General features: G+C 42.8%; 1 protein-coding gene across 1 annotated transcript in view; it reads left to right on the top strand.

Moving 5' to 3' along the window:
• PPM1E (protein phosphatase, Mg2+/Mn2+ dependent 1E) overlaps nt 1–17,270 on the top strand; it is a 632,124-nt gene that overhangs the window by 409,960 nt on the left and 204,894 nt on the right. The window contains exon 3 of the mRNA XM_086954986.1: nt 9,308–9,507. Coding sequence (XP_086811112.1) covers nt 9,308–9,507 — 200 coding nt within the window. The remainder of the gene's footprint in view (nt 1–9,307; nt 9,508–17,270) is intronic.

Below are 17,270 nucleotides of genomic sequence, written 5' to 3'. Positions count from 1 at the left end.
GAAAAGCAGTGGGAGATGTTGATGGAATGGGTGTGGAAATGCTCCCGGAATGCAAGATTTCAGCTAATACAATTTTATGTGTTACATCGAGCGTATATCACACCTCTCAAACTTAATGAGTTTTTCAGATCCTGTACAACCTGTCCGTGATGTAAACTGGAAAACTCTGCATTTGGTCACATGCTCTGGGACTGTCCGCTGCTACATGAGTTTTGGGGGGAAGTCACAACCAGACTAAAGGAGGTGACGGATAGGGACATTCAGCCGACTCCGGGTGTTTTTCTGCTCCACTGGTTTCCCCATACTGCCCGTAATAAGATCACCAGTAAATTTATAGATTTAGGGTTAGTCCTAGCAAAAAGAGAGATTACTAGTCATTGGAAAGTAGTCACTGTGCCTAATGCTGCTCGATGGCTGCGAGAATTTATAAAGTGGGCGGATTGTGAGGGAATTTCCGGCTACAAATGGCTCAGAGAACCAATAATGACAAATTGTTGGATGCCGCTAGGGTATGGGTAGCGATTGTGGACTTGCTCAAGAGTTCAATTGGTGACGACGACTGACCTTCTGTAAGGGAGGACCTATTTGCCTGATCTGGAACATTACCTTGTTAAATAGAGGGTTTGGTTGATTGGTAAGGCGGTTGGTATGAAAGCATCCCCTTAAGTGGAAGCTTACTTACTGACACAATGATTTCGTTTGGATGGTAGGAGTGAATGCTGCGCGACATAGGAGAGACAAAGAAGAGCGACATGTCTGACGGGGGGAGGGTAGGGCTTGTGAAGGGACGAGGGTGGGGGGGAGTTGTTAATTAGTTGTTGCATTAGATGTGGGTATGGCACAGTACATGGTCCAGACTAGGGCAGCATAGAATCGACGCCCCAGATAGAATTGAAGGTCGCAACATCTCAGCAAAGGAGGATGAATGGACAATTCTGCAGAAGTAGACAGCGAGGAAGACCTAGATGGGGTTGAAATAAATCTGATTGTGGCATGAAGACTATCTAATATATTAAACAATGTATTCTTGTCTGTACTATGCAAGATGGGTATGATAACACAGCTATATGCAAATCAGTCTTGACCCTGTGCCTCATGGGAACAGTCCAGCCCGAACTGCCAAGCTATGTCTTCACTGGACCGGAAACAAGCATCCTGGGACTGGTTTCAGGCTAACAGCCCTCTTCAGGCAGGCTAGCTTGAACCTAGTAGCAAAGTGAGCAAAGCGTAGAGGAAGGCCCTAAGTGGACTGAGCTCACTGCCAATGGGGGATTTGGATTCCCTGTTTATATTTATTTGTTAAGTCTGTAAGGCGCTCAGCTACCCAAAAGGGTTTCCCGGCGCCAAGACGGAACCTTGCCGTTTCCCGGCGCCGGCGCCTGTTCGTCTCTGGAACCATTATCACGTTCCTGTCTCCCCTAATAGGAAGACAGCAGCGGACAGCTCCAGCAACTGAGTACTGAGTGCGAGGATTGACTCCACATGAAGTTGCTCTGGTGCTTATATTAAGCAAATGTTAAGTGTGTGTCTCTTCCGTGTGCATGTTTGTGCCACAAATCTTCCGAGTAGGTCGCTTCATTTGTGGCGAGGAATGTAAAGCACAGAGCTTTTGATAAAAATGCCTGTACCCCTGGAGCTAGAAGTAAAGCCTGCATGTACCAGTAAGGTGTACTAAAAGCGGTCCAGTGCCTTATAGTGGTTACCCTTCAGATGAATCTCCTGCAGGAGGACCAACTCCGGGGTATGCCTGCACAGATATTTTAGCACTACGACGCGTTTAATTTTACTGCCTAGGCTGTTGATGTTTCCCTTTAGGACTTTGAAGGCTAGCTGAGACGGGGCCCCAATTGAGTGTTGTAGTTCATGTAGGCCCGTCCCTGTATGTGCTGGGGCATTAAATGTGTCGTCCCTTCCCAGAGTGTCCCGTGCCTTTGTCTTGGTTGCCTGGTTCCACTGAGCAAGATGCAATCAGATTCAGAGCCCTGCGTCATGCATATACCACTTTACATGGTACAAAAGTGATGCCAGGCTCCCATAAATAAGCCTCCAAGTAGTTATGCTAATGACATTTTATTACTGCCAGTCTTGGTACTCCATGCCTTTAGGGCAATATGCCCATTTCGTTGTTCAGTTTGACTTGCATTAAGCTGCTATTTTGACCATGGTCATGAATTAGGTGCCGATTCCAGTGTTGGCGGTAAGCATACTCTTGCAATGGCATTGGAGTGTGCTTGCCACCAATATTATGATCCACCTGACAAATTTAAAAGTGGGCAGACCATAATTTGACCACAGTGGAGAATACTCATTCTCCGCCTTGGCTAAACTGCTCCAACGAGCCAAAAGATTATGGGCCGAAAGAGAATTGTCTATAGATCTGTCCACCCAATCAGGATGGGTGTACATATAAGTTTTTACTGCCCGTCATCAACAGGCACACCCTGGCGGTAAGTGGTGGTGAAAAACAAAGAATACACCATCGCCATGGGAGAGGACTCCCATAGTGAGGAAGGGAATTTTTTTTATATTCAGAAAAAAAATCCTTTCTTTTTCCTAGTCTTAATTTTGGCGCTGCCTCCTATTTAGTCAGGCTATCCTGGCTGATGACGGCTGATAGACAGAAACCTGTCCTAGGATGCTTGATTCCGCTCCAGGGAAGACATGGCTTGGCAGTTCGGGCTGGACTGTTCCCATGAGGCACAGGGTCAAGACTGATTTGCATATGGCCATGTCTTAACTAGGGTGGCGTGGTGAGCAAAATAACAATGGATCAAACCCAGATCTGTGACTGGGGGTGAATGTTTTGCCATTGTGCAACATTCCGTCCGTCATCTTGTGTGTGTTTGCCTCCTATTTACGCCACCCCTGTAAATAGGTGGCAGTTTCAAAATCAATGGGTGTTGCACCGGAGCGACCACCATAACACCTACTGCTAAGGGGCATATGTACAAAGAAGTGGCAGAGCGTGTCGTTAGCCTCCTTGGCTTAACGACAAGCTCCACCACTTCTGAAACGTAGGGCTGCACCATATTTTCAAGAATATGGTGCAGCCCTGGGTTTCCCCCTGCGCTGGCGCTAAGTTTAGCAGTTTAGCACAAACGCAGGCACACTTGTACCATAGTGCAAAGGTGTCTGCATGCAGGGGAAGATTGTTTATGTACACAAAGGTCCCCCTTCCTGCACATAATGCAGTTTTGTAACTTCTATGTGTGCTACTTAATGCAGCAGACACAGAAGTTACAAAATCGATTTTTTTTTTTTTAAATGAATGCTTATGTGCAGGAAGCGGGACCTTCCTGTTCATAAACAATTATTGGCCTTTTGCTGTTTTCGTGTGTGCTGCACAACGTAGCACACATGAAAACAGCAAAAACGAGAAAAACATTTCTCCTTGCTTCGCCAAGATAAGACCAGGTTTACCATGGTCGTAATTCTGGCGCTGCCTCCTATTTACACCTCTCTTGTAAATAGGCGGTAGCGTCAGAATCAATGGGTGTTGCAGTGGAACGCCCATCGCAACACCCATTGCCCTCCCCGTTCAAGCTAAGCATAACATGAAAGGGAGCCTTATTTACAAGGCAGCGTTAAGCCACATAAAGTGGCTTACCGCTGCCTTGTAAATAAGGCGAAGACCCTATTGCCACAGGAACGTCGCAAAAAGTGACGTTCCTGTGGTGATAGGGACTTGTACATATGCCCCTGAGTGTTGCATGAAATGGGGCCAAATTTACTAGGCGGCGTTAAGCCATGTTAAGTGGCTTAATGCTGCCTTGTAAATAAGGCGAAAGGTTTATCGCCACAGAAATGTCATAAAAAGTGACGTTCCTGTGACATTAGAGTCTTGTAAATATGCCCCAGTGTTTCCTTATGATTCTCTGTGTCTGCTCGGCATAGCCTGTTGGTATGCTGTCTTTACGACAATATTCACTTATTTGACATTATTCAGTACTGTGATGCCAATCCAGGGATCTTCTGTACTATACTCAAGCTTAAACAATTACATATAAAAATAACAGACTAGAGGGAGGATGTAGACAATGTTTCCAACCACTTTATACAGCAGTAGTCGGCCAAAATGCTGATGATTATGTACACACCCACTTTGGGTCATGGAGGCAGTTCTTTTCAACGAATGTGGCAAACAGGATAGATTTCTTTTTTTGTAGATTTCAATAGCACGTTAAGAATGTGCAGTATGTATATTTCTTTCTGCAGTATGTGTTCTGTTTCATGTCATCAGCATACGAAGTCCAGTTTTACTTTTGGTTTGTTTCTATTGCCAGTATGAAGCACATTACTTGACGTTTCAGAGGAACCCACTGAGCTAAATATAACTGTCCACGTTCTATAGGCAGATTATATTGACAAAAAGTTTCTATGGGGCAGATTTACTAAGATTTTGTGTTGATGTTGCGTCATTTTTCTGGCACATCCCTGACGCGAAATCGTGTTTGATATTTACTAAGTCATGCAAACCCAGGAGCTTTTTTACAAGAGGCCTGCACTGCTGGAGCAACACTTTTTTGATGATCTATTGGTACAGGTATCTCAATTATATCTATGATACGTTGTAAAGCCACGGTGTGGAGTAAGGCAAGGCAGAGCAAACTGCTCTGGAGGCGTTCCATGGGCGTTGTTGTGGGTGTTCAATAAAACCCCCAAGGATTCAGATTTACAAAATAACGTAAATCTGGGGCGGCGCAAAATCCTTACGCCCCATCTGAGCAGGCGTAACAAGGACAAATGTTTGCATTTCTTCTTGTTTTTTCCACTTTCGATCTGTGCTGCATTATGCATAGAGGAAGGAAAACGCCTCTCTGGATTGTTTTTGTGCAGGAAGGTGTCCCTTCCTACAAAAAACCATCCTGCCAACAACTAAGACACCCTTGTAACATGGTGCAAGAGTGCCTGCGTTGATGCTACGCACCAGCTTTTATGCTAGCGCTGGCTGAAAGGACCCAAATGCACTGTATCTCGTAATTACGGTGCATTCCTGCCCTTCCAAATTGGCTTAGGGCAGTGCAGCGGAAAGACTTGTGATGCTGCCCTATGCTAATTTTTTATAAACTGGGCCCCCACTTTGCATGGCTTATAAAGTACCAGAACACTTTGCGTGGCGAGACTTCCATGGGATGAGCTTCGGCGTTCCCATATATCCACCCATGGATTTTAGCGCACTCTAAGATTTATTAAAGCTAGTAAACCTGGGAATGCGTCAAAATACAATGCCTTCCGAAGTGAAACATAACAAGGACAAATATTTGAATTTCTTCCTGTTATTTCCTCTGTCTATTTGTGATGTATTCTGCTTTACACATAGAAAGAAGAATATGCCTCTAAGGATTGTTTTGAGCAGGAAGCTATGCCCTTCTGCGCAAACAAGCCCCCCAGTAACACAGGCCCCCTTTCACCATGGTCATTAGGGAAAAGGGAGATTTTACAAAATGCATGTACTTCTGAAACTAAGGGAGGGCAGAGCAAGACCAGACAAGCTACAAAGACAAAAGTATCATGCCAGAATCTTCAGAGTAGTGACCTTGTCCAACCAACCGTCAGAGCAGTCCACTTGCTCCTAGTGGATATTAGCATCAAATTCAAAATGGTTCGACTGACATTTTCAAAGATTAACGCAACACAACACAACATGAAAATCTGCAGCCTTGCGTTACATGCATGGCAAAAAAAAGCGCCATATTTACAATGTGCCGCGGACCATAACTTTAGAAACGCAGGGATGTGCCCTATCCATGCTAATATAATAAAGAGAGAGCCCAAACCTTTGAGGTGGGTAATCTCAGGAACCACAGCACCAATCACAACACCCAATACAGCGTTGGAAAGGGCAGTTACAGCAGAAGGACATAGGCTATGCAGACACCCACCATCTATATTTAAAAGGTAAAAGAACGGTGCCAGCAAAGTAGTCCCTTGTGGGCGTGTCTGCATTATGCTGTCGGCGTGTGCTGGGGGGCGTGACAAACGCTGGGGGCGTGTGGTACGTTCCGCCCTTCATGCCATGTCTCATATCGTGTGCTGTGGGCGTGTGCTGGGGTCGTGGGCGTGTGCGGGCGTGGGGTTACGGAATAAAAAAGCGAGCGTTGTGCCCAATATTTCATTGTTCATCCCAGGTTCTGTACATTCCAGCTCCGGGTGTCCACCCTGCTCCCTTTAAATACCCCTGCACCCCATTAGCATAGCCCACCCTTACTCCTTAAAATACCCCAACACCCTTAACACTAACCCATCTTAACCCTATAAATATACCCTGTACCCCAAAACCCAAACCTATCCCTAAACCCTAAAAATACCCCTGTACCCCAAAACCCAAACCTAGCACTGAACCCTATAAATACCCCTGTACCTCAAAACCTAAACCTACCCCATAACCCTAAAAATATCCCTTTACCCCAAAACTCAAACCTAGCCCTGAACCCTAAAAATACCCCTGTACCCCAAAACCCAAACCTACCCCTGAACCCTAAAATACCCCTGAACCCCAAAACCCAAACCTAACCCTAAACACTAAAAATACCCCTATACCCCAAACCCCAAACCTAGCCCTGAACCCTAAAAATACCCCTGTACCCCAAAACCCATACCTATCCCTAAACCCTAAAACTACCCCTGTACCCCATAACCCAAAACTATATCTGAAACCTTAAAATACCCAAACACCCCAAAACATATACCTCAGTACCCCAAAACATATACCCCTATACCCATACTTACCTTATCCAAACATTAAAAAAACATGATTTTACCATTCATGCATTTACAACGAATTTCGTCCACCCTGCTCCCTTTAAATACCCCTGCACCCCATTAGCATAGCCCACCCTTACTCTTTAAAATACCCCCACACCCTTAACACTAACCCATCTTAACCCTATAAATATACCCTGTACCCCAAAACCCAAACCTATCCCTAAACCCTAAAAATACCCCTGTACCCCAAAACCCAAACCTAGCACTGAACCCTATAAATACCCCGGTACCTCAAAACCTAAACCTACCCCATAACCCTAAAAATATCCCTGTACCCCAAAACTCAAACCTAGCCCTGAACCCTAAAAATACCCCTGTACCCCAAAACCCAAACCTACCCCTGAACCCTAAAATACCCCTGAACCCCAAAACCCAAACCTAGCCCTAAACACTAAAAATACCCCTATACCCCAAACCCCAAACCTAGCCCTGAACCCTAAAAATACCCCTGTACCCCAAAACCCATACCTATCCCTAAACCCTAAAACTACCCCTGTACCCCATACCCAAAACTATATCTGAAACCTTAAAATACCCAAACACCCCAAAACATATACCTCAGTACCCCAAAACATATACCCCTATACCCATACTTACCTTATCCAAACATTAAAAAACATGATTTTACCATTCATGCATTTACAACGAATTTCGTTGTAAATGTATGCGTGGTAAAAGCATATAAAATGTAAAGCCATGCGTTATAATGGCATTGTGGAGTCATGGTACTTTCGTAATGAAAGTATGCAGAGTGATGGTATGCGGAAAGAAAGTTGTGGAATAATGGGTGTTTACCCTCCCCCGGTAAGTACATTGATGGCACGGCGGCCCACATCTCCAGCAACATTCTCATATTTTTTCACCACCGATTTGAAAAATGCACAGGTCTCTCCCATTGATGGCCAGCACCGACATACACTTTTAGACACCTCCCGTTCTAGAATTGCGAACTTTAGAGCTGGGGAGCTACGTTCGACTCTCGGCATCAGCTCAACATCCTGTGATTCCAGGCAAATCGCTTTGTCTCCCCGTGCCTACCACAAATTAATGTGTTCTTCTGTAATGTAAATTGTGCTCATGCCATGTTGTCGAGTTCACGCTATATAATATTGCAAGGAAAAATAAAGTAGGGAAACTCGAGTTCACACACTACTGAACGCGCACTCTTAAGTGCATCAGCAGTGCACTGTGAATCGGAGCGTTTCACAGGCCTGTCACAGATAAGAAATGCTATCAAAACGAAATCCTCAGCAATTCATACCCGGACAACGGCTGCTAGTTTACAATATTACAGCTCACCCCTGTGTTACTCCTGTGTTACTCCCGTCGCTGGCGCTAAATTAATCTGCCTAGCGCCAACGCAGGCACCCTTCCACCATAGTGTAAGACGGCCTGCGATAAGGGACTGATTGTTTATGTGTAGGAAGGTGTCCCTTCCTGCACATAAACAATCTTTAAATGGAGTTTTGTAACTTAGGTGTGTGTTGCTTAATGCAGCACACATAGAAGTTGCAAAACAGCATTTAAAAAAAAAAAAATGTTGTTTATGTCCAGGAAGGGACACCTTCCTGCACATAAACAATCAAACGCATTAAATGTCGAACCGTCATGTGCACTACATATGTAAATGTTCAGATTTGACTCTCTATAATTTACAATGGTGTCTGTCACAGGGTGTAATCTGGACCTCCTGGGGGAGAGCAATGAATAATAATACGATGCAACATTTTGCCGGTACATGCAACTAATGGGTTTGACTATGAATTATATCTCAGTTTGATTAGGAGCAATCCAACGTTTATAGAGCTCATAATGAAGCAGCGACAATTAATAAATATATTGTCTCTGGGAGGTAATCATGATTTTGGTTTTAATACGGCCATGGCTGCATGAAATAATTGTATTTATGGGTTTTTTTTGGAGTAGACATTGGAGAATGTGCAATGTTTAACATCTAAACATTACAAGATGGCCGACGCACTTTTTGGAACGATAGTCCACTGTTTGTCTATACACATCATGTTTCACGTAACCTTCAATGTTTTGTTTATATGTCTGATCTGTTTCACTTTTGAACCACCCGTGAGCAAGGCGATTTTCTCGCCGAAACGCGTAGGGTGTTTTTTCTTGGCTTAATGTGCTAGTGAATAAAATCCTATTCGAACAAATTTGGAGTTGGTGTTACTATTGGAGGGAGTGCGCTCGCGCTTTTCGGTGCATGGTGGACAAGCTTGTGAAGTTCATGGCGACCTCGGACCCAGAAGTGTCCCGCTGCTGAGGTGTCCCGGTGCTTCTGAGGAAGTGAGAAGGCTATATATGTATATGTATATGTGTATGTATATAAATATATATATATGTGTTGAAAATATAAAAAAAAAATGTTCCAGTTGCTGTTTTGGAGGTGCTGTATTATAAAGATGTTGGCCTTGCTATTCTATTTGAATGTCTTTTGGCTAAGGTAAATCCTAGGTGATAAGATTTGAATCGAACAACAAAACGTCAAGAACTGTTCTTAAGCCTGTTCCTTGCTCTACCTTTGCAGAGCTTGAGAGCATCAAACTGGCTCGCTCAGTTTTCAGCAAACTGCACGAGATCTGCCACAGCTGGGTTAAAGACTTCCCCCTGCGCCGGAAGAGGCACCTCTACTACGAGACGTCGATCCACGCCATCAAGAACATGCGCCGGAAGATGGAGGACAAGCACGTGTGCATCCCTGACTTCAACATTCTCTTCAACCTCGAGGTAACTGCTTGGAATCAAAGATACTACAGAATATGTTGTTAGCAGTGAGTGAGCACAGTGATAGTCACCACAGATGCCGGTAATCTTGTCATCCTAGGCCTGGGTTGCCCTTAATATGACCGGAAGGAAGCTTGAAGAAGGTGAGGAAAGGTGCATGACAAACAAAGATGAGGAAGTAAGACGCCTTTCTTCAGACTCATGGAATATTCTTTCCAAGGTCATCCAAGGTGCATGAATGTAAGGAGGTTGAGGACTTGCATGTAAATACAGGCCCATAAAATTGTTGAGTGTTAATCTATATACAAGACCCTGATTACTTAATACAGTATATTCTTTATAAAAAACAATTTCTAAAACATATTTTGAAATTAAAAGAAGGAATGGAGTTAGAATAGTACATGAGCCTAGGCCATTAACAGGTGGGAATTATGTCTGGATGAATTTGGATATTTACAAAGGATTTCTAATTGTACCTTTCACACTGGAATCCTGGTTACTCACCGTGAGGGTCATAATGCACCTGGGGAGGGGGGCTGCAGGTAGGACTGGGTGGAGGAACACTCGTTTCGGCAGAGAGTATAAAAAGTTACTTTAAAAAAAATGATTGGGTTTTACATTACATACAATAATTATAATCTGCAATAGCTTCCAAAGTGGCATTCCTATAGGTCATACAGTAGGGGCATACTTTCATGCAACATAACATTGAGTGATACAGAAACGTGTGATAATCAGTGGTGATCTTGTAGATTTAGGAGCATATCACCAAGAATAAGCGATAATTATCGCTAAGCTTGGTTAGCGGATATAATTTTATCGCCGTGCTTCGCCTATTTGTATCGCTTAGAAACCTTGCTATTATCAAGGTTTATCTCCTAAGCGATAAAAATCGGCCGAAATGCATGAATATCGCTGAAAAGGCAGCGATATTCATGGATTACCGAGCTAATGCTTTTAGCCATGCTATCCACCTACCATTGGATAACATGGCTAAGAACTGACCTGGGCAGGCGTTAGCTTTTGAAGATATTCGCGCTTAGCGCGAATATTTCCAAAAGTAGGTAATAGGAGATAGCGATGTTAGCGACTATTTCCAGTCGCTAACATCTTGGCATGCCCACTTTGCATGTCATGAGCGATAATTATCGCTGACATGCAAAGTGGGCCCCAAGATGATCGCTATCTCCTACTAGCTGTCGCTAACTGGTGTTAGCGACAATTAGGTAATAGGGCGATAAAATTATTGCCGCTTTAGCGGGAAACATTCCAACTAATGCGGCGATAAGGCCCTTGGTAATATGCCCCTTAGTTATGGTGAACTAGTAAAAATCATCAACGTACTGCCGCAGTGTCATTAACTGAGGATAAATACAAAAACTGGATGCGGAAGTAGGACAAGTACAGGGGGCAGCAGTGGCATGCTGTACTGATTGGAAGAGAAATGCATAAAAAGAGGCTGGTGTGCATGTGGAACTGAAGTCGCTAAGTAAGGCAGCGAAGAAATAGCTCAAAAGTGCATTTGCGGAGCCGTGCGGAGGGGGTACTTAGGGAGGAGAGGCCCCCTGGAGCTCTCCCGGCCATCTTTTTTCGTAAAGGGCAAGAGTCAGCGGGACGGGACAGGCGAGGGCTACAGGTGAGGAATCCTCACTATGGGGAAGATATACAAGCAACTTGCGCCGCCATTGCGTCACTTTTGTTGACGCAACAGCGGCGTATACAATGCAGCCAATTTACAACATGGCGCATCTAGGGAGATGCGCCACGTTGTAAAGCCCTGCGACACATACCTGCGCCAGGTATAATGTATGCAGGCTAGGCGTTCCCACGCAAAAAGCCATTTAGAACTGACGGAGCTCAGTACTGCTCAGGATGAGAGAGCGAGATTGCGCAGTGTGCCACTATACATGGCTCACTGCACATGAGGCCTGTGATGAAGACTTACCTGCTTTCACATTATAAAGGACCCATGACTGCGGCCTGTCCTCCTTGTCAGGTTGTCACCTTTTCACCTTTAAAAGAGACAGAGTTCAGAGTGGTAAAAAGAAACAAACATTGACATAGCCAATCTGTCTTGCCTTTGGGACCTTTATAAGTGTTTAGCAGTAGCATATTTTAGTGGGGGGAGGATTATGATTTGTTAATGCTTATTTGATCCAGACACAGATTAAGCAGCCCCTGCTGTCTGGGGTCATTATGACAGGTATTTATCAAAGATGAGGCAAAACTAATCAGTTTAAGGACCTAAATAGGGCTCTGTCCAGTTTGTATACAAAGTGCCTCATTTACAACAAAATAACGCAGCGAGAAACTGAAAGCCATTTTACAGTGCTGAGCTGCGTCATTTTAAAAATACAGGGATGCGTCATATTTACAACAATATGACGCATCCCTGTGCTTTCCCCTGTGCTTGTGCTCAATTAGCTGCCATGCGCCAACACAGGCACCCTTGCACAATAGACACCTTCAGGCACAAAAACAATCACTGATTGTGTTCTCCTCATTCTAAGTGTGCTGCAGAAAAAAAACGATGAGAAATAAAAGTATTTCTTCTCTTTGCGCCTCCTTATGCCTCCCCTTATGAGGCACAGGACGCTGACGCGTTCCCAGGTTTAGGAAAGTTGTAAATCTGGGAATGCAGTAGTGTCCAATGTTTCAAGCTTTATTACAAATGTCACAAAAAGATGTTAATATTTCACTTCTGTTCTTGGATTTTCGTCACAATAAAATACACTGAAAATAATCTTCACAAAAGTTATTTACAAAAGTTTAAGCTATTGCCATTATAAATTACAATCACTTTAATTTAAGTATTAATTATTTTAAAAAATTAAAAGCCATTGTTATTTGTAATATCAATACATCTAAGTCACGTAAATACAAAACATGTTGCATTACAAATGCTATAGGTGTCACATTTGGGAAAGTTATAACTATTGGCATTGTAAATGACAAAGCTATTAATTTAGCTATTTTCAAAACCAACACATAAATAAAAAAAATTTCATTTACAAGACCAATAGCTCAAAGTTTCCTAATGCGAGAACTATTGCATTGCAAATGCTTGTTAACTTTATACGTATGTTTTGTACATTTTAACCCTAACGGAACGCCCTGCCCTGGAGGGAGGCCATCACATGCTAGAAAAGCCTAAACTGGCTTATTGTCATTCTGTATGTGGCAATCAGCCGCAGACAGAGCTGCTCTTATGGTCCTACGATGAGTGTGAGGCAGCCCCATCAGGGAGCTGAGGCTTCTTGCAGGGGAACAGCTCTGTTCCCCTGCAAGCCCCAAAATTATGGACAAAAGGCGTCCGTAAAAAGGATTCTCACGGACAACGGACGTGAGGTCCAAATTATGGACGGTCCGTGAAATTTACAGACGGTTGGTCACCCTACACACAGGCACTCCCACACCCGCTCTCACGCCCACTCAACCACACACACCTGTACAGCCACTCACATACCCACTCAGAGACCCACAAAACTACTTACTCACCCGCTCACAGACTCACATGCACTTCACACACCCACTCACATACCCACACAAAAACTCACATACCCATGCCGCCACTCACACACCCACTCACAGACCAAAGAGGCACTCAGACACTCACTCACACAGACACAAACCCATAGAGAGACTCACACCCTCACTCACAGACCCACACAGACACTCTGACACCAACACAGCCAGTCACTCATTCACTGACATACCCACCAGATGCTCACCCGCCCACTTAACACACCCACACAATCCCACACACAACCACTCACACACCCAGGTTACAGGAACATTGTAGTTGGAAATGCATAAAAATGTAGAAATTCACTGAAAAACACAAAGGTTACAAGGATGTTTGAGTTAGAAAATAGAAATTAAATAAACCTTAGAAATTTACTAAAACACAGGGACTTTATACTTTGATTCAGATTTTACAATCACAAAACCATAGAAATTCAGTAGTTATAGTTATCTCAAGTAACTATAACTCGTGTCCTAAAGAAACTGTAATTAATACCCTCACCATGCACTGCAAAGTACCCTACATATTACATCACTCATGGCATCTTCTATACCATCATTGTTAATATCACTGCAACATTTCCAGTGAAATTATTTGATGAGAAAACTGTGGATGGTGGTGGCACAAGTATAGTTATCTCAGGGCACGAGTTATAGTTACTTAAATTTACAATAACTATTGAATATCTATCTATCTATCTATCTGTCTATATGCAAATGTTTTTTAATTTAGCATGTATAGACAACTCTAGTATACCTTCCTCCTGGTCCCACTCCATCATAATTCCTATTTTTAAAAAAGGCCAAAGGGGAGACCCAAGGTGCTACAGACCGATATCATTGATTGACTCGTCTTTCAAGATATTAGGTAAAGTCATCCTAGAAAAAATTAGCAAGTGGGAAAAAGAAAATGAAATTTTGTGTAATGCCCAATACGGATTTAGAACTGGGAGAGGCACGGAGGATCAGTGCCTTAATTTGTACCTGACCGTCAGTAAATATACTGTTGCCTCCAGGGGGTCGATCCATTTGGCTTTTATGGATCTGTCCACAGCCTTCGACCTAGTAAATAGGTCGAAGCTGTGGACAATGCTTTTGGAGCTGGGTATGGACCGGGCTCTTGTAAACTTTTTAGCATACCTACATAGAGACCTGAGAGCATCAGTGCGTATGACATCGGATGGGAAATGTACTGCTGGGTTTAGATCAGTCAGAGGTTTGCGCCAGGGATGCATTCTGGCCCCCATGCTGTTCTCCTTGTACATCAACTCACTGAACAAATCCTTATCTTCAGTTACTCCAGATATACCCAGCATGGGAGGGATTCCACTACCTGTACTGTTATATGCCGATGATACGGTCCTAATTTCTAGAACCCCAAACGGCTTACAGCAGCTCCTCGACTCTTTTGGGGCCTTTATGCAGAAGTTAGATCTGGTAGTGAACATGGAAAAATCACATGTCATGTCACTGGGGAAAGGGAAGAAAAATACGAAAACCCTACGCTGTAATGGCGTAGTGTTGTCAAAAGTCAAAATATTCACCTATCTAGGAGTAATATTCGATGACATGGGCTCCTGGACACCCCAGATTGCTAATAAAGCGATGGCAGTGCGAAGATCGTCAGCTGCCATACTGGGTTTTGCGAAAAGGTTGGGAGGGAAACCCATAGAAGCTATACTGACCCTGCATAGAGCTAAAACATTGGCTCTAGCAAGGTATGGTGCCGCGATATGGGGTTTTAAAGATCCTACTCTAATACAGAAAGAAGAGAACAAATTTCTGTGTCTACTATTGGGCTTACCACACTCTACCCCATCCTTCGCAGTACATACAGAACTTGGGATAGGCTATATTGAGGACACACTTAAAATGGCCCCATTACTCCTTTGGATGGTTAACATTAAACCATAAAATTATTAGCGATTGTATGGGGCGAGACAGAGCAAAAGATATACAATGGCTGACACACATTAAAGCTACTGCTACACAATTGGGTCGGCCTGAACTTTATTATAATCCCGAAAGCCTGAGCAAAGATGATATTTCCTGGGTAAAAGTACACTTCACGAATAGCAGAAATCTCTACCGTGAAGCCCAGGAAATTGAGAAACCAACAGTAAGGGCACATTATTCATTGATATCTACTATGACAATGCAACCCTATTTGACAATCGTGAACAGACCCTACCACCGATGGCTTTTGACGAAATTTCGTTTTAATCAAGTGCATTTTTTACTGGGTGAATATACGAAATGGTGTACTCCAAGGGAAAATGATCCATGTAAATGTGACAGCTTTTCGGACCAAGACTTGATACATTTAGTATTTTTCTGCCCGTTTTTTGTAGAGGGCAGAAAGAAATATATTATACCACTTCTGAGGGACAAGGGATTTAAGCAGGTGAAACCTGCTTTGATGTTCTTACAACTTATGGTGTCCCCTATAGTGATGTTTGGGGTTGCAAACTTTTTGGTAACATCTATACGTGCTAGAGGAATAGACTGTTGAGAACCCCAATGATGGAATGTACACAAGTTTAGTATCATTTTATTCGTTAAGAGTAGTCAATTTTGGATTATAAGGAATTAAGTAACCCTGTAAAATGAAATTATAGATAACTTCTGTTAATATGAGATGTTACGAAAACATGAAGCTTTTTAATGTTTTTTTAATTGTTTCTATTTTAACTGTTTCTTACTTGTTCTTAAATGATTACTTCCCAGCAATTGCTCTATAATGAATTGAATCGATGATTTGTGTATATTTGTATGTGTAGTATACTTTTATGATTTTAAATTAATCGAAAAAGTATTTTTGACTATCTATCTATCTGTCTATCTATCTATCATTCTATCTATCTGTCTGTCTATCTATCTATCTATCTATCTATCTATCTATCTATCTATATATATATATTTTTTTTATTATACTCTTTCACCATTGGTCTATTGACATGTCACTCAAAATTCACAACCTCCCACTCCTACAGATGGAATAGGTAAGCAGACCAACCTATTCCAGCCATTGAATGCTTTCACCTTGAGTGACTGCATTTTCCCTTGTACATGTACACATACATCTATAAAATCGTTCCTCAAAAACAGAACTTGTTAGACACTTGCACTTCCCGATGACTGATAATAAAAGGGTTTCATGGACTATGTCCATAGCTCTTAAGAAAGTTAGGGCCATATTTATTAGCCCACCACCTTCCTGAGGGCTAAAATACACATGGAGGGGAAACCTTTCTGTACACAACTAATCACAAGAGGTTTTTTCCTCTTTCTATGTGTGCTGGAGAATTCTCCTTGTTGCACCTCCCTTATGCCTCCCCAGCGGAGGCGTAAGCTTTTGGCACTGCCTCATATTTTTGATTTCTTGTAAAACTGTAAATCTGGGGCAGTGTCAAAAGGGCAGTGTCAAAGGGCCATGGATATTTATCAAGCAGCATTAAGGCAAAAAAAGTGGCTTAGTGCTGCCTGATAAATATCACGCAGGCTTCTGCGCTACGGGACGTCACAGAAAGTGACGTTCCAGAGGCGCAAGGAGTCTCATAAATGAAACCCTTATTCCATATAGATAAGAGGAAGTACCGTTGTTTGGTGGGGAGTTACCGCTTTGTCTCGTTGTCCTCTCTATGGGAGGATTCATGTTATCACAGAATTCTGGATAAAGACACAGAAGGAAAAACCACATTGCCAAACTCATACTAGTTGTAGATGGTGGCCATGCACTGCACTTGTTATGAACTAATTTAGGGCGTACGTCGTGCTCCTATGGATTACTGCCCGCTCGAGAGTATGTATAATGACAAAGGATTGCTCTGGCACTATAAGTGCAAGTGTCTCCTAGGGCACTGACTGATGTGTGCTGAACTCGCCAGCAAAACTGCGAACAATAAAGTTTTCAACAAAATCTGTTTTCTTTTTCAATTTTCTTAAGTATTTTATTCATACTCATTAAAATTGTCTTTTGCAAGTGTTGACGATTTTTTCAATCATGAATCATATATATTCAACGAGTATATTTTACATCCGACTTATTTTTCAAATGTATGCAAAATACATTCCAATGCATTTCGTCCGAGGGGCCTTCATCAGGGAAATCTGTGAAACAAAGGTTGTATCCATCACTATATTGTAAGTAAAAATGTGGTTCAATAAACAGTATGATAAGAAGCAATAGGACATGTTTCTAACTGTGACCTGATAAATAACATAAAATGAAATCAACTAAA

The sequence above is a fragment of the Lissotriton vulgaris genome, chromosome 2_1 (genome assembly GCF_964263255.1).
Source record: "Lissotriton vulgaris chromosome 2_1, aLisVul1.2, whole genome shotgun sequence".
NCBI classification, from domain to species: Eukaryota; Metazoa; Chordata; class Amphibia; order Caudata; family Salamandridae; genus Lissotriton; species Lissotriton vulgaris.
The sequence above is the reverse complement of the archived record's forward strand: the minus strand, read 5'-3'. Positions and strand labels throughout refer to the sequence as shown.